We start from the raw sequence: 19,629 nt of genomic DNA on the forward strand, positions 1-19,629 counted from the left end.
GCACAGCCCACCATCCCTTGCGGGAGTCGAACCGGCAACCTTGTGGTTGAGAGGACGTGCTCCAACCAACTGAGCCATCCGAGAGCTCGGTGGCAGCTCAACTCAAGGTGCTGTGTTCAATCTTTAGTTGCAGGGGGTGCTGCCCACCATCCCTTGCGGGACTCGAGGAATCGAACTGGCAACCTTGTGGTTGAGAGCCCACTGGCCCATGTGGGAATCGAACTGGAAGCCTTCGGAGTTAGGAGCATGGAGCTCCAACCGCCTGAGCCACCGGGCCGGCCCCGCAACTTTTCATTCTTGACCACTGGAGCTACAGAAACATATTTAATTTTTAAAAAATATGTTAGGAAAATTTTATCCTCTCCCCAAGAATGCCAGTCTGATTAGAATAAAAAAGAGCTTGCAAGTGTTTTATTTGTATTGATTCATACTGTTATTATCCCCATTACACAGATAAGAAGATTGAGGGATAGAAAATTAAACTACTTGCCAAAAGTCAAACAGCCGGTAAGTGGCAGAGTCAGGCAGTGTGTCTCAGAACTTAAGCTCTTAAACTTGATGCCTTATGTGCCTCTCAGCCACTATTTATAGGTCAAAGCTGTAAGGCTCTGTTAGTCAACCCTCATCTCTCCTAACTAGCCTTATCATCTCCTGCTGCATCAGTTGTCATTATTGCCTGTAATTGTTCATTCCTGTCTCCTTCCGTCTATCTTTCTGGTATTCCCCTGCCAGATTTATACCCCCACATGCTCCTCTCCCTAATCTTAACCTCACGGCTCCCCAGAATTTATACACTGCACCTGCTCCTTCAAAGTCTCCCACAGTTATATTTCCTATAGTTGCACTCCCCTCACATCTTTGTCTGCACGATGAAATGTTGTGCCTGGTTTCATATTAGGTTGTTTTTCTTTCTTATCATCCAGTACATGCTTTGTGTTCCCTCCCATTCACTGGGTTTCTCCAATACAGCTGAGCAGAGAAGGGGCTTCGTAGAAACAAGTTGATTTTTTGCATCAATTTCACAATTCCTAAGAAAGTAACCCTGAAGTATTTCACAAGATTCTGATCTACATGAATACACAGTATTTTGAAATTAGTTCTATTTATAACTCCTGGGGAGATACTTTATGCAATCTTAAAATTCATCAGTGACAACTTTCATGTTCTCATTAAAGATAATAGCCAGATGAAGACTTCCTCGGTTTCTTGTGAATTAGAAGTTTCACACCTGAGCTCTGCATCTTTTGTATTTTGTCCAGTAGCATCAATTGAAAGCAGCTATTATTAAACTAAGGAGTTGTTTTTTCAGAATACTGCTACTGTGTTTCCCCGAAAATAAGACCTAGCCGGATCATCAGCTCTAATGCATCTTTTGGAGCAAACATTAATATAACACTGGTCTTATTTTACTATAATATAAGACTGGGTCTTATATAATATAATAAATATAATAATATCGAGTCTTATATTAATGTTTGCTCCAAAAGATGTATAAGAGCTGATTGTCCGGCTAGGTCTTATTTTTGGGGAAACACGGTAGCATCTAACCTGCAATTTGTTTCCTAGTGGTTTTCTATAGGGAATTTAGACTGTGAAGATTACAAGCAACTTTACAGTTCATGATTTACATTTTATAATTAAGAAAATAGGTAAGTCTAAGGGAATTTAAAAAATTAGGGTGGTATTCTTCAACTATGTGGTTAGGTGAGAGAAGTCTATTGGTAACAGTGTTTTTCTGTCTTATTTTTAAATATATAAAATTATATATTGCATTATTGCTTTTGGAAAATATATTTGGAGGTGATTGATTCTTTTTACCTTTTAAAATGTTCCACCTTATTTCCTTTTTTTATATAATTTTAGCCACTTACTCCAACTGCCTCATGTCACAGAATTAACTTAGTGTTTGCATTGTTCTGCAGTCAACGGACAAACTTCAGGATTCTTGAGTGTCAGTCAAGTCTCAAAATCCACAGATCTTTTTTTAGAAGCCTCATCAGTTTAAGAGAGCTTCACACAAAATCACACAAAAAAATGCATGTCTTTGGTTTTTCTTCATAAATAGCCCAGAAATGGTTATATTTTAACCTGCACTGGAATCAAGATCCTGTAAGAAATCACTTATTTATATTCTGAATACAGTGGATCACAAAATCCCATGTCATTTTCATCTGTTGTAGAGAACAATTGTTTTTCTTTAACTGGAACTTTTATGAACTATTGACTAATGAATCTTTTTAAAATTTGCAGCTTCCCAATACTGAAGATGACAATATAGGTAGTGTTAAGAAACCATATGATAACACTACTTTTCTCATGATGTTGTTAAAGAAAATAAATGAAAGGCATTATTTAAATCTTGGAGAAAATATTTTGCTAGTGAAATATTTTTTCTTTTTTGCCTCAGCGATGATTTGTGAAAAAGGTGATTACAGAGATTTAACATTTTCATATAAGTAATGAGTTTGTGCTGGACATAGTATTTTGTATCAGCTTTGCAATTTCTAATGTGCAGTCAGTAATATCAAGAATTGAAACAAAACTCAACAACCCCAAAACTCTATTACAGATTCAAATCAATTCTAGTGTTTTTTTTTTTTAACATTATATCGTGTATATTTTGTCTAACAGGTAATAAAATTTGTGGTAATAACTTGGATTGACAGATTGCCTGTATTTTTTTCCCCCAGGTGCAAGTCAGGACTTTTAAAGCCAGTTATTTAATCTGTTTCCTCCTCCCCTGTTTCTGTTTACAGATAGTGAAATATAATTTCAAATGGATTTCATAATGAATAAAATATTTTTCTCACCCCTCTAAGGCATTCTAAAGATATGATGACATACATTTGAACACAATTAGAATATATTAAACAATTTTTATTTACAAAATAAGTACTAAAACTGGGGACTTGTTTCCTCTTACACTGTTGCCTGATGATCAGATTATGTCCCAAACGAATCTTAGCTTCGCTGAGTTCAATCCAGACTTTTCATATTTCTCCAGGACGTTCTTTTCCTCCTAAATTCCTGTTTTGATTAAACCATTGCCACTCATCTATAGTTACCCAGGTTTGAAACCTTATTGCAATATAGAACGTCTCACTTTATCAGACCTCTGTTAGTCCATAAATTATTAACTTGTGCTGATTACATAGAAAATCTATTATCACTGCCCACATTCTGCCTTTGTTTTCCTTTGTTTGACTTATTACAAAAATCTTTTACTGTTTGTACTTGCTAACACTTGTACAGCCATTATTTTGAACATTCAGTGATATATTCGATATATATTTTAAATGCTTAGTATGTATCAGTTTTGGTTTCTGGAGAAAGATCCCAATCAGTACAAAATCCCTATTCTCCTGGAATGCATAGTGGAAAGGGGATGAAAATAAGTAAGCAGACAATTACTATAAAGGGCTAAAGCCCTACCCTCTCCTTTAAAGACTGTTTTACTTATTGTATTGTTTGCTGCAGGATTAAAGTCTACACTGGTTGGCAATGAAGTTCCTTCGCAATCTCTCCTTTACCTTTGTTTCTAGGGTCATCTTTTACCTCCCCCTCATCCCCTGAAGCCTGTTTTTCAAATTCTCTTGGCAACTCATAATTCCCTAAGTGTGACTTATACCTTTTTCTCCTTTTTGGAAGATTAACTTCTTAGTATCTCCACTTCGTAAATTCATATACTTGAAAAAAAAAAAAAAAAGAGTGCAGTTTAAATACCCTCTCTATTATCAATTCTCCCGTGAATCACTTTCCCTCTTAGGAAGTCTTGATGTTTACTTTCTCCTCCCTTTACATCTTAATCAAAAAATTTTATAACACTTATGGTATGGTGTTGATGTTAGCTAGGTAGGTGTCTGCCTCCCACTCTAAAATGCCCTTAAGGCCAGGGCTGGTGCTTAATTCTTCACTGAAAGCTCACTATTGAGCAATGAGCTAGGTACAGAGTAGCTACGCAATTATATATTTTTGAATGGAATGCTAAAAGGAACACAAACATAAAGGAGTTAGCTAAGAATAATTGTAGACCAAGAAAAGAATTACTGAAATAATGGAATGGCACATCAATAAATCCTAAATTATTTGCATTGTGAAATATATGGTTTTGAAGGAAAGCAGAATTCAAATTTCAGCACGGATACCTACTAGCCGCATGACTTTGGGCAAGATTCTCCATGTATAACATGAAGATAATATTACATACTACATACGGTTTTTCAAAGGACTAGATGAGAAAACATATAGTTATTACAGTGTCTAGCACTAGTTGGCACTCAAAAATGTGGTTGTACATGTACTTTTTTCCCTTTGGTGCAATTACCTGCTTCCCTCTTATTACATTTGTTCACTCTGTAGCAAAAAATAGTTTCATAAAAATGGGTCATTTTCATATTTTGCTGTGGTATGGTATTGACATGAAAATTCTTTTATATTCTATGGCAAAGTAAAACCGACTGCTATTTACATGTTTTGTATGATACAGTAAATTCCTGGTTTTAGCACTGAAATTCTCATGTCCCAGGCAAATTGGGATGGTTGGTTACCTTATTCCTTGTGTACTCAGCACAGTGCATTTAGAAGTTATGGGATTAGAGTCAGATAGCAGGATATAGAAGACATTTTCCACTTCAGGCATGTGAACTTTCACAACTCACTTACCGATGTCTCACTGCCTCAGTCTCCTCATTTATATAACATATATTGCTCATTTGAGTATATGTATATTGCATGTTATTACACAATAACAGGAGGTGAATTGACACCTCCTCCATTGCCTGAGTGTGAGATTAAATGAGATAATGTGTTTAAAATACAAAGAATAGTACCTAATACTAAATATTAAATCACCTAGTAGCAGTTTAAAGAATAAATGGATAAATATGAGGATTATATCTTACTTTACAGACTAGATGCTGAATCCTAACCTAAAAGTGGCTTTCAGAATTAAAAAAAGTTCATTACTAAAAATGACTAAGGTAAGTATATTTAGGAGCTTTCTTAACAGTCTTAAAGATCATTTTACATCCTATACACAAAAACAACAGGTTTCAAGTTACTTTAATGCTCACTTTAATGAACAAGATGGATTCTCCTAGAGTAAAATAATCAGAATGGGTATTTTCTTACTGTAAATATCATCCTATAACATGTAGTATTTAGTAATAGCTTCTGTAGGAAGTAGATTCTTATTTCTACCTAAGAAGCTATGTTGTCTTTTGTACTCTATTTATAGATTTGTACCTGTAACAACAGGTCTTATGGTTAATCTGGAATAGATATTAACCTTAGTGCTTTTCGAAACCCCTATAACTATATAATAACTATGCGTTTTGCTTCTCTTAATTTCTTTATTTTGCTTTTTAAAATTTAGAGGTGACCCAAATGTCCTCGGAGAAATGCTGAAGAATAAATTATTTTATTTGGTAATAAAACAGCCAAGCAGATATTAGGAAGAGTGATCTGTATTTAGGAAAGCACTAGCATTTCTTAATCTAGATTGGTTTTAGAGTAAATAGAAGGTGCGAGGCTAAAGAAACAAAACATAATTTTCCTGTCAGTTCCGGAGAGCAGTGGCATAACATCTGCATCTATTAAGTTCAGTAATAGTAATGTCCTCCTCGCTACTGAAAATCACCATATGGAAAGAATTTCTTCTTAATTATAAGTGTCTTGTTGACAAAGAAAGTTACTGCCAAAGATACCTGATGCTAGAATATGTTTTCACTGTAAGACACTAACCATATGGCAAAATGTTAATAACATGAATTTTAAAGAATGGCTTTCTTGATATGGTATTATTCCACCCACATTTATAAAAGTAATGTAATGATCATGATCAACTTAAAACCCCTTATTTTGAAGTTGTTTGATTTATGACTTTTTGCTTTCCAATTATTATGAAATAATTGATTATGCAATAATTAATAGTTTAATTATCCTTAGGTGGCAATGAGCAAAATACATCAGAGAAGTCTCATGACTTGAAAAACTATGTAATGTCTAAGTTCAAAACCAATTAAACTGCATGTCAAATAAATAATTTTATGCTGCCTTTGTTCTTCGTTTTTTTCTGTGAAAACCTTTTGGGTAGATGATTTAGAAATAGATACCATAACTAAATCAGCACATAAGAGTATGTAATAACCACTGACTTTAAAAAATAAGTTCTTCAATGTACTAGGCACTGTTCTATTGGCTTTACATGTGTTAACTCATTTAGTTCTCATATCAACCCTTGTGGTGAGTAAAATTATGAGTTCAATTTAACAGATCAGATAACCGATGCACTGAGAGTTTAAGCAACCTGTCCAGACACATAATGACCAATTGGCAGAGCTAGAGCTCGAAGCCAGGCGATCTGGCTCCAGAGTCGGAGTGCTTGACTGTCTTGTTTTACTCCAAAATAATACTTGGGTCTCCATTAGTAATTATGGAGAAGATACAGTATTACCTTAAATCTCAATGCTTCATCATACAAACATATCCTGGAAAGGCATATGAATTGGGTACTGTGTCACTCCCAAATATGTTTGTCCTTGAGAAATTCTAGGATTTTAAAGCCCTGTCATGTTCTACATAAACAGGAAATATGTACTAAGGAAATCTACTGAAAAAAGAACTTTAGAGGTTTGCTTTTCCCATCTCCCAACATCAGTTTATGATAATGATTTTAAGGTTCCTTTAAAAATAGATTTATTTTTAAATGATCCTAATATTTTCATTTATGGATTAAAAGAACAGAAATTCACCTGTTGAAATTTCAGTTGTAAAAGGCATGAATGAGAACATTTAAGAGTAGCAAAATGATATCTTTTTGTAAAACCTCTGGAGAAGACATTTGGGAAACTATTAACACATTCTGAATGTTTTAGAAAAGAGTCTTGAAGCTTTTGGGAGAAAGTAAAAGTATCATGTTTTCCAGAAGTGTTTCAAATGCTGCACTTTAGTTCTGGCTTCAAAAGTGTCTTATGGTTACAGAAGTGATCAAATATTTAACTTTTAGGTCTTTTGTATCATTCACTAATCAAAAGACAATCAATAGAAAAATTTAAAAATTCTAGATAAGCTATAGACAGGTTATTTATGTGAGATTTTAATTATAATGGAGAAAATATTTGTTAAATAAATCATACATATGTTATAAATTAAACTACCAACTGTTTTCTTTCCAGGAAAAACAAGTTATTTATGTTTATTCTTTTCTGCAAATCTTGCAAGAGGTTAAATTTTTATTTTTTTAATTCAATTTTGCTAAATATACTCTCCTACCTCTGTGAATAGAACTATGAAAAGCTAACATTGTGCCACGGGACAACTTCCACTGTCCTTTGTCCTACAAGGTAAAAGAATGAATGCTGAGATGAGACAAGCTTTGTAACAGGACTGTTCTATCCTCACCTTTGTTATGCTCTTAAGTGGCCGAGCAGCTCATGAGGGCATGCGTGCTGCCCTACCAGAATCAGTGTGTTTTTCCAGAGAGGAAGAGGCATTTGAACTGTTCAGTTTCTTGTCATGTTTCCAATTAAAGAGAAAACATTGACACAAAAATCCTAACCAATACAAAAATTAAACGCTGACCCATGTGGAGACTCAGTTAATTTAGCAAACTGTGTACAGTCTTTTCAGAATTTTTCTCTGTGAGAAGAAAATTCTTGGATGAATCTTTTGAAAGTGTTGATAGTTTCTTTGGCTAGGACAAAAATAGATGGCACAATTTGTAATAATAAAGCAAGAAAATTTCTGGGGTGTGTGTGTGGGGGGAGTAGATACATTCTCAACTGAGATTTAAAGAGTAATACATATGATACAAATTTTTTAAGATTCAAACATTCAAATGATACTAAAAGAAGCATTTATGCCAGTAAGAAGGCATAGCTAAGGTCAAAGGCTATAGTTATTTAAAGAACCTGAGGATAGAGAAGTAAAAAGAATGGTAAAAAATTGGGACATTAATCAAAGGCTCTTTTAAGATTTTTCATGTTTTTCTAGCACTAAAAAAAAAAGAAAAAATCAAAATTCTCTTTGTCAATGTTCAAGAACTTAATATCAAATGCATCCTGCAGCTCTGTTCTTTCTTTTTAATGCACTATGAGTTTTATATAAAGATGATGCTCTTTTATATCAGTTAAATATAATTTTATATATAGAACATTTAGTTCTTTAGAACCTGAGATTCTTCTTTTATGGACTTCTGGGTGTACAGAAACCTCCTGAAATTGTATGCAAACATTGACATATATGATCATATGTCCATTTTCTTGGAGAAGAAAGTCAATGTTATTTCTGGACAAGAAAGAAAGTCTAATCCATAAGAAATCTGATTCATGAGCTGTACCTCAACATCAGGACCATCTGTCCACAGAAGTTCCTAAACTCATAAACTCTGCAATAGATTAAAGTTTTTGCAAAGTGAATGCTCTTTGAAGGTTGACATTATACCTTCAGTTATGTATATGCTCCCATCCCAACTTTTCTTATTCCAATTGATATCTTCAAGTTGTCTTCCTTAAGTTTTAAATCATTTTCTAACTTTTGTGTATTTCTCCTCAAGTAAGTCAAAGAACCAACGGATGACGTGCATGCATTTTGGAACTCACTCGCTTTAAGCAACTGAGGAAGCAGATTGAAAGCAACCTTGACGTTATCTGCTTCGCCCCTTTTGTGCTGGGTTTAGAGCTAGCAGTAGCAGTAGCAGCAGCAGTAGCAGTAGCAGCAGCAGTAGCAGTAGCAGTAGCTTCTAAAGATGTTCTTGACTGACTCTCTAACTTAGAACTAACAATGTTGCAAATATTTTTAAGGGGTTGCTTATGGGTGTATGACTAAAAATACAATCACTAATGTCACCTTTGTGCTTCTGTTGGCTGGGTGTGTTCTGTGTGTCATTTTTCAGGACCTTCTCTCCTCTGTGCCTATCCTGATTCCTGAAGTAGAATAATCATAGCCTTCTGCCCAGATCTCTCCCCGATTCCCCAATCTAGTTTTTTAATCATTGTAATTATGCCAGGTTTCCTTCTAAAGCTCGTGCTGCACACACTTTCATAAAAGAGAGTTCTCTAGGGGAGAACTGGGCTGATGGGTACTGAGTATCCTACTGGGCTTGAAATCATACACATGGCAAAGATGAAAGAAACCAGAAGTCAGGAATCCAGGGAAGGTTTTTCTTTCCACCACAGTTTACATTTCGAATCATTTATTCAGGATTTTACTTTGCAAATGTCCAGTTTTACTTATCCCTTTTATAATTGGCTTTTGGTTTAAGTAGGTACACATACACACTCATTCATACATACCTCATTCAGGGTAACTGGCAACATTCTCAGCTGTAGAAATGGGTGAAACATACTTTTCAATCAAAGAAGATTCCCCCCCCCCACCGAAGATCTCTTAGTTAAAAAGGAAACCACTGTCTCTTATCATTTGTGTATATTTATTACAATATTTTGTTAAAGATAAAATAGATAAATTGTCATAAGTACTACAAAAATATAAAAATAATCATCCTCAGAAGAACTACAGTCAATAGAAATGCTCTTATCAAAAGTGACTAATTTTGAAATGTCAAATTGTGAACTTAAAACAGTTACTTTTCTACAAAGTTTGACCACATAAAGAAATAAAATGGTTTACTTTGATTTTTTTCTGCACTGCAGTTTGATTGTATTTAAAAGGCATATATACTCTTCCACTGCCGATTTCCCTTGACCTACTGAGTTCATGCCAATTTTCCTTAACTCATCATACTTTGCTCCAAAGTCTGCCACCTACTTATATATTGGCATTACTGTTTTTCTGTAGTGTTTTATATGCATTAAAACCTGATAATATCATGTTCACTAGATCTTAGATTCTCTGCAGCTCTAACCTTATTTGTCATTCCTGGCTTATTTGTAGCATCTAAATCATATGCCTTCTGAATAAAAAACATATTTGACTGGATAATAATGCATGCAATATTTGCCCTGACTCCACATCAGATAGGATTTCACATGAACTATGGAAAGGATAATATTGATAATCATTGTTAATGGACTTTGAAGACATTTTACTAGTGGCTCAGCACTGTGAGCCCTCTGCTATAGGAATGATTTAGGTGGATCTGTTACCAGTTTAGAGAAAACTGGGTTGTGAATTCATTTCCTGACATTGCTAGTCAGGGGGCAGTAATGAAGGTAGGAAAACGTCTGGCTTTTGAGTTTAAGACTAGTCCAAATCGCTTTTCATAGGGCAAAGACATAAATAATATTAAACATAATTATTAATTATATACTTAGTATTTGCAAATCTTGTTTTTGAATCCCCACATATTCGTATTTCTCCTGTTATTTGATTCAGAAGAAGCAGAGAAGGTGTCTCGTGGTATTGCCAAAGCAACAAGGTGAAGACAACCATTCACTCCATTGTTGCCATTTACTCTGAACTTAACATGTGTCATGCAATGAAAAGCTCAGGTAAAAATGTCCAAAGAAGTGTTATACATATAGCGCTGTGTTTAAAGTGTAGGCAGACTGAGACAATTTCAGAACAGTCCCTCAATAACTAGAGAGCTTCCATGATTAACCACAGAGTAAGTATTAAGGAGAGATCTTCAACATTGATTTTCTTTTTTCAGAATTTATGTGTTTCTAAATCCTACATGCTGCCTGTTCTTATAGTTTCCTCTTTCATACACTTCACTTATAATTGACAAAGCTTGTTAGTTTAAGGTATCCGATATATATATATAGAATCCAATCTCTCTCTCTCTCTCTCTCTCTCTCTCTCTCTCTCTCTCTCTATATATATATATATATATATATATATATATATATATATATATATATAAATTACTTCATTAGTGAAAAATATTATTTTCCAATCTCCCACAATTGGTAGAAAACTGACAGAAAAACGTAAGCTAGAATTTTCTTGATATAATCATATTCAATCTAGGATATTTTCTGAGACATTATTAGACAACAAATATTCCTTTATATTTTATAAATAAGTTTAATTTTTAAGACACATTTTAATGTTTGGATCTTATGTAAATTTAAGATACCATATGATGTCACATAGTTATTATGAAGTGACAGAGAACAAATCAGTGAAACTTCCATGTATGACTCTTTCATTATCATTTTGTAATTTTATTTCTCAAGGACTTTATAATTCTGCTTTCATTTGTGTATGGTAAGCACGTGAAACCCTCAAACATGTAAAGGGTTTGGGTAGAGGTGAAATCTGTTATAAAGCGAGTCATCAGTCTAAGACCCTATGTATAATCAGTAGTGTATGGCATATGAAAATGTTCTATTCCACTTTGAAATACTGTTTGACTAAGAATGAAATTAAAAAAATAACTAGATGGAGCAAAGAGAGCAAGCTTATTATCATTTTAGCGTATATTCCTGATAACATATTTAGAATAGACACAATCATTTTTTTCAAGGAATACAATTTGGTTTTAATAGGGAGAAATGCAGTGGGCAAGACTTTGATTTTAAAAAATATAATTTCAGTCATGTCATTCCAATTTCTCCTCTATTTTCCTCATCTCTCAGCTCTCTTCTCCTCTCTTCCCACCTTCTTTCTCCTCTCTTCTTCTCTCCTGTGATTTTCTTACTTCACTGGGTGACTACTATATGAAAGACACTGCATTAAATGTATGGATATACTTGCTATTCAACTTTCAGCCAATTACTTCCTGGTGTTTTTCTCTATTTGAAACTAAGAATAATAAGCCTTCACTATGACCTTTGTGAAAAAGGGCACATACAGCCATCCCTTGGTATACACAGGATTGATTCCAGGCCCCCCGAGGATACTCAAATCCAACGATGCTCAAGTCCCTTATATAAAATAGATTGTAGTTTCATGTAACCTATATTTGCATACAGGCTACAGCTGGGTCTGCCTACAGAGCGCTTCATTTGCATGAACTCAGCATAGTGCTTGGTGAGTGGCAAATTCAAGTTTTTTTTTTTTTTTTTAACTTTCTGTTTTTCCCCAAATATTTTCAGCTTGTGGTTGGTTGAATCCAGTGATTCAAAACCCTCAAATATGGAGGGATGACTGTAAACAATATGAACAATTGACAACTTACATAAATACTGATTTCAGGCTTGTCTGCTTTCTGGGTCTCATGATTCAATGGTTGTCTTATTATTACAGTTAGTGTTAAAATAAGTAGGTACTGTAAAAATATCACCCCTAGCTAGCACGGTGTGATGTGAATACAAATAAATTATTTTATATAAGATCCATCATCATGTAACTCATTTAAATTTGATTAAGATAAGTAATTGAGAACCAAATTAGCACCACCATTCGAAGACGTTTTGTGATTTTTTTTGAAGGACACAGCAAATGTCTTCTGAGACACTCAAAGTACTGTGACATATTGTCAATTGGTAGAAAGAAAATTAATTGCTGCCCACTAACGTCAACCTTTGGCCAAGTGTTTACATTGCCACGGTAAAGGTCAAGGGAGGAAGTGCTTCCTGCCCTCAAACTGATGTCCTAAACCTCAAGGGTCTTCAGTTCAGCTATAGTGTGGCAAAGAAATACTTTAGGTTGTTTTCTTTTTTAATATGAAACAGTGAAAATAAACTTCTCATGAATGCTGCTTCATTCCTCTTTACACAAAATTATAAAGGAAATTCTTGGGAAATAAGATAGAGTTGAATGGAAAAGGATAAAAATTACCTTTGAAATCATAGCAGTCATTACGGAAAAGTAACAGAGAAAGTGTACAGGGATCACTTATCAGAGTGGTATAAGCCAGGAAAAGTGAGCTGAGCTAATTTCAGTTGAGGGAACAAGAACAAGTTTAGATCTATAAACTTTTTATGAAGCAATTTTGTTACACCTGATTTGTATGTAAGTCATGAAAACTGAACTGAGTTTTCTCTCCTATGAAAGCTAGAGGCAAAATTGGCTTAAAGCTTAGAAGAATAGAGTGCTAGAGTGTTCTTTTAGATCCCTCTCTGGAAAGTTGTTTCTGTGTATGTATTACAGAAACATCACCTTGCGTCTATCATTCTCAGCAGCTAAACGACAAGGGTTATATTTTTTCACTAGTGATGTTGAATAATTTAAGTCTGTACTGAACTTTGTTATGTCATTTCTGCCAAACCTACCCAAATGCACCAAGATTTGTCATTAAGAGTTAAGGATTAAGCCATTAAATTAAAAATAACCCATTCACCTCCTAATTCCAATCACAGAGATATTAATAATATATATGAAAGCTACATTTTCATATTTGTAGTTAACTTTGAGAGTTTTACTTCTATAGATATTTATTTCCAATCTTTTACAACAACAAAATTCATGTGCAATTCATATCCTTTTTGTTTCTAGGGAGAGAAAAAAAGGTGGCAAACTCTCATTAGAATTAAAATTGCTAATTTTTAATTCCCATAATTTTGGTTCTTACTCTATCAGTGGCATTGTTGGCCACAAAGCCTCAAAACACGTCAGTAGTTATCCAGGGATAAAACCATATGACATCGAAGCAGATTTAGAGTTTGTTACTTTTTGCATGTTTTAATTCAGTGGGCAAGGGTAATTAAAAAGGTAATACAAAACTGCCAATATAATAATCTTCAGCTTTGTTGGTATAATTTTGCTAAGAAAAGCAAGAAATGTGCACATTGGGATTCTGTTTTTATTGGAATTCCCAGTCTTTTCAAATGTTCCCAGTATATCGCTGGCTGGGCAAGTCCTCCTGATTACATTGGTGTCATCACCATAATTTGTAGCATAATTATTAATTATGATAAAAAGACAAGAATTATGGTTAAAAAAAAACTCCAAGAATCAATATCCTAATGCTATTTTGTTAAGACATATATAAAATATATAGTGGGTTTGCATCTTTCAGGTACAAGGGAGGAAGGCAGCTGAATGTTTTACAAAATGACAGAAAACACAGAAATATGTGATTATAATAATACCATGTATAACACACAGAGTGATTTACTAAACTTTAAAACTGTATTTTGAAATGTTCAATAGCGTATATTTTGTTTCTCTCATTCATAAAATTCGGCTTTGATCAGATTGCTATTTTTAGGGAGAATTGCACATTAATTTTCTTTCTCAAAATTTCTTTCAAATTTCTACTTTCTGACTTTCACTGAAGTCATTTTTCCTTTGTGAAATGGAAATTTAACTAAATCTCTATAAACTCACCAGATATGGAGTTACTTTCTTTGTTAATAACACTCAGTTTTTAATTCTCTTTTCTAGCCAATTCCAGTGACTTAAATTCATCCTTGCTGTATTCCTGAGTTACAAATTTGGGACCTGAAGCTCTAGTTCTTATTTATGTAAAAACTTTCCCTGAAGAAGAGGCAGCACTATGCTAACTGGATGCTCAGCTTACAGATCTTTCTTCTACTTCTTTTACACCATGGGTATCATACATGTGGTTCCTGCATTTAAAAAAAAAACAGTCGCTTGCATTTCTTTCAACACTATATTTTAGAAAGACTTATTTTTGTATTGTGAATCTATCAGTGATGAGCACAGTGCTACTGCTGTATGTGGTGCAGAAAGTTTCACTTGAAATACCTACCAGCAGGAATCCTGGGGGGCAAAGATCCGCCCCCTGGCACTGGATTCGGGGCCTGGATGCTATTTAAAAACCCTGCCCTCAGGAAGCTGGGGCAAAACGTCTCCACCCCAATGGCCGGAAAGGATCCTTTTAAGAGATAAAAATTGACATTAATCAAAATGTGTGGAAAAGCTGTTGATCATTTAATAGGAATAAAACCTGTAATCAACAAAGACATCTACAAGGAAGCTAAAGAATGGAATGCATTTTTATTCATAAATTTAAAAAATAACTTAGTTTTTTTTAAAAGAAAACTATAGTTACTTCAGTTAAATTAAAGAGAGTTTAGAAGCATCAAAATGCTATGATAAAATTTCTAAACCTACATTTGACAAAGGGGATATAAGTGCAAGTTACTGACATTGCCTATTTGCAGAATTCATGTCCATGTGAGTTATAAACATGCAGGAAGTAGCTACAACAGGACATGAAATCTATGCAGCACAAGAAGAATCAGTGTTTTGCTTTAGGTGTATCAGTATTAGTGCTTAAAATGGGGAAAACTTTTATACCATATAGTAATTACATATATTTTTGAAATAATGGGAAGAAAATCAACAATACACCTTTCTTAATTTGTTACACTTTTCTGTTTGGGACAAGACATGAGAGTTTGCAAAGGTGAAGCCACATGCTTTTTCAATTTTAAGGAGGTAATTTTGAAGCAACCCCCTCCCCCCCCAAAAAAAACAACAACCACAAAGTAAATTACTTGTAAATTTATCCATAAAATTATATAATGAATCAAAGAATAAAAGAATATCAGAGTAAAAAAGGACTTCAGAGATCATCCAGTTAGAAACATCCTCATTTTACAGACCAGAAAACAGGCCTTTCGTGGGGAAATGGTATCACATAGCTGGCAGACTCCCAGGACAAAATCTTTCCACTATAGATTAAAAATAAAAAATGGTCCACTTCCTGTTTGGGAGATTGCACTCCTCTGAATATAAATTAGAAATCTTGCACTTTGGAATAATAGTAGCATTATAATTTGGTTTCTCAATGACCTTAAAGACACTAAAATTAGCCAGAAGAAAATTTAATACACATGCAGTACTAGTGCATGAGCAGGACTGGCAATTGATATGGTGCGTCTAAGTTTAAACCACAGTAGTACCCTAGATGCAAGTTACATCGATTGCTGCAAAAAATGCATCTCATTTGGTCCCTCTGAAACCCCATCAGGCCCAGCAGTTTTCAGATATAGAGACCTAAGGCGTCTCCTCCTACACTCAGATTTCGCAAGTCCTTTATTTTTTATTTTATTTCTTTATTTTTGATTGTACTAATTTATTTAATCCTTACAGCAACACGATGAGGTAGACATTTTTTCTAAACATTTTTTATTAGTTTCAGGTGTACAAAACAATGTAATAGTTAAACATTTATCATTTATATCCCTCACACAGTGATAACCCCCTCCTCCATCTACTACCCTTCTGACATCGCACACAGCCATTACATTTCCACTGTCTCTATTCCTAATGATGTACTCTACTTCTTGTAACCATATATATTGTAGTTGACATTCATTATTGTTCAGCTTCAGCTTCTGGTGTACAGTGGGGTAAAGACAGTCTGTTCAATAAATGGTGCTGGGAAACCTGGACAGACACATGCAAAAAAATGAAGCTGGACCACCTCCTTATATCATATACAAGAATAAATTCAAAATGGATTAAAGGTTTAAATGTAAGATCTGAAACCATAAAACTCCTAGAAGAAAATATAGGAAGAAAGTTTACAGACATTACTTGGAGCAAGATTTTTACTGATATATCCCCTCGGGCAAGGGAAGTAAGAGAAAAAATAAACATGTGGGATTACATCAAACTAAAAAGTTTTTTCACAGCAAAGGAAACCATCAATAAAACAAAAAGGGATCCACTGAATGGGAGAAGATATTTGCAAATGATATATTTGATAAGGGGTTAATATCCAAAATTTATAAAAAACTCACTCAACTCAACTCCCAAAAAACAAACAACCCAATTAAAAAATGGGCAGAGGACATGAAGAGACACTTTCCTAAAGAGGACATACAGATGGCAAACAGACATATGAAAAAATGCCCAACCTCACTAATCATTAGAGAAATGCAAATAAAAACCACAATGAGATACCACCTCACCCTAGTCAAAGTGGCTATCACCAATAAATCAACAAACAACAAGTGCTGGCGAGGATGAAAAGGGAACCCTTATGCACTGTTGGTGGGATTGGTGCAACCACAATGGAAAACAGTATGGCGGAATCTCAAAAAACTGAAAATGGAACTACCTTTTGAGCCAGTAATTCCAATCCTAGGTATCTATCTGGAGAAATCCAAAACTCTAATTCAAAAAATTTATGCATCCCTATGTTTATTGCAGCACTATACACAATAGCCAAGACATGGAAACAACGAAATGCCCATCGGTAGATGACTGGATTAAGAAACTGTGGTACATTTATACAGTGGAGTATTACGCAGCCATAAGGAAGAACGAAATCTTACCACTTGCAACGATATGGATGGATCTAGAGAATATTATGCTAAGTGAAATAAGCCAGACAGAGACAGACAAATACCATATGAAGTCTTTTATTTTTGAAGAGACTGCACTGTTTCCTGACACAAACTTTGCACCTAATATACCGTATTTTGCTGTGTATATTGTGCACTTTTTTGCCCAAATTTGGGAGAGTAAAATAAGGATGCACATTACACATGAGCAGTACTAATTCCATATCTATACATTTTTTATATTTTTTTATATAAATGTTTTAAATTCTTTTATTTATGCTTATGAATTAAAAGTGTAACTCTAGAAATCTATAATATCTGTATGCCAAATAATACCCTAGAATATGATCATCAGTTTTGTTGAATTTACAATGAACTTGCAATGAAAGTAATTTTGGCCACAGATTCAACGAAATGAAATGAAGAGTGACGTCTTGTTGTCCACAGAGTAAGTGACTCTGACTTGATAAGATAGGTGATACCAACTTTATCACCACAGGGTGAACAGCATAACATTTCTCTTCATACACTTTAGGCAGGAGCTAGCAATCTAGCCGATATTTTTACAAACTTATTGGAAAATCCCTTGGAAAATTAAAATGAAAGATTTTTTCCCCTGAAAGTTTGGGCCAAAAATGTGGGTGCACATTATACATAGGAGCACATTATACATGGCAAAATACTGTAAATTAAAAATTGAGGCTTCTTGTATATTGACCAGGATTAAAGGAATTTTGTATACCATCTTTATACATCTTGCTTCTATGGAGAAAATTTTTACTAAAGTTGTTACTAAAGCTAACATTTCTTAGATCTTTAGAGATGTTTTATGAAAGAGCAAATTTACAAAGAATTGTTTTAATGGGTGAGTACCATTGTGCACTGCATTGAATATAGCATAGAATGAAAATCATATTCTGTGGATAAACTGGTTTTGTTGTTGATTTTATGGAGCTTTAATAAAATCGTCCAGCAGGGCTGAAGTCCCTTAAACATTAAGAGGTGTGGCAAAAGTGCCAAGTGGTAGGCCAGAAATTTCGCTGAGGTCACTTTCCACAAACAGTGAAGCTAATTTCTCCTTTGTTATTGCATGGGATATTTATCACTGAGCACAACGTTAGTGTGTGTCCACGTGCAATGTTTTCCACACAAGGTATTTTCCACATTGCAATGTTTCATCACTATCTAAGAAAATGCTCATAATGATGGAGCTTCACTGAATGCCAGGTGGAGATAATTATATCACACATTCATATGACATTCTTATTTAAAGTTACAAAAGAAATGGTGATTTTACAACAGGGAAAATAATTACAAGAAATTCAGATTTCATTAAATGGTGTGAAAAGCAAAAATAATCCAATTTTAGCTGATTATGGATTTACTGAAGCCAAGTAATAGGAAGCCTGGTTAAGAATACTAGATTATAAAGAAAAAGAATAACACAATCATGCACAGGAGATAAAAAAGGGATATAGATGTAATTATCTTAAGGAGATTTGAAGAAATACAAAGGCCGGTAGAGCCATGAGTGACTTTATATAATGTTAATATGTTTTACATTTAGAAATTTTTATCTGAGTTTTTTGCTATTTTTGCAACATTATTCAAAACTATTAACTTAGAAAAGATTTCTATTATTTTAATTCCTTGAAAGAAACTAAATACAAATATTGTTTTATTTGTATCAGCTATGATTACACGGATTTTTGCTGTTGTGACAGTCTGTCATATTTAATAGCAGGTTTCATTTTCCTAAACTTGCTACATCATTCATAATGGCTTTACTATGTTTCTTTACTAGGGTTGAAAGGTCTTTCATTTATTGTGGCATATCTTTCTTAAGGAACTGTCATTTTCTTTTTTATCTAAACAAACATCCAAACAAAAAATTGGTGTACACGAATGCATATTTAGTTGAGATATCATATCATGTGATAATAATACATTATCATTTTTCTCCTCCTTAAGGTCACATGTCAATAGAGAATGTATGAAACACTACAACTCTAAATTTTCACAATTCAATCAGGAAAACTGAAATTATTCTTTGCTATAATTCCCTATCTCTTACTCCACAAGAAATTAAATTCATGAACCTTTTGGGATTTGATATTGTGGAACTGTAGCTGAAAGATAAACGTCTAATGTCTGTAGCAGGAGAAATATAAATTTTTATTAGTATTTTGTGTTTAGTCACATTCAGTAGACTACATATTTGTTAATATAAATTATATTTTTATGTGATCACAGTATTGCTCTAGCCATTACAAGTTTAAAGTATAAGATGTGTCATTTAACTTGTTTTTCTAAATCTCAAATACGTGAGTTTACAGTTTGTTAGTAATCTTCCATTGGTGGATTAAAGAGAGACCAGAACGTGATATTTGAATTATATTGTTTTTGGTATAGAGCTGCCAGATAAATGGATGTCTTGAATTTTTATTTGCTAAATCTGGCAACCCTACTCTAATTTAATTTCAAACACAGATATCAGATGGACAAAAGACACTTAACT

The 19,629-nt window shown here is 33.9% G+C and overlaps 1 protein-coding gene across 1 annotated transcript in view; it reads right to left on the bottom strand.

The window, feature by feature from the left end:
• Nucleotides 1-19,629, bottom strand: part of EPHA6 (EPH receptor A6) — an 860,810-nt gene that overhangs the window by 160,331 nt on the left and 680,850 nt on the right. The window contains 1 exon segment of the mRNA XM_088794040.1: nucleotides 14,564-14,689. Coding sequence (XP_088650166.1) covers nucleotides 14,564-14,689 — 126 coding nt within the window.

This window comes from Rhinolophus sinicus, chromosome 17 (genome assembly GCF_057876585.1).
Source record: "Rhinolophus sinicus isolate RSI-liver-muscle chromosome 17, RSI-T2T, whole genome shotgun sequence".
Taxonomy (NCBI): domain Eukaryota; kingdom Metazoa; phylum Chordata; class Mammalia; order Chiroptera; family Rhinolophidae; genus Rhinolophus; species Rhinolophus sinicus.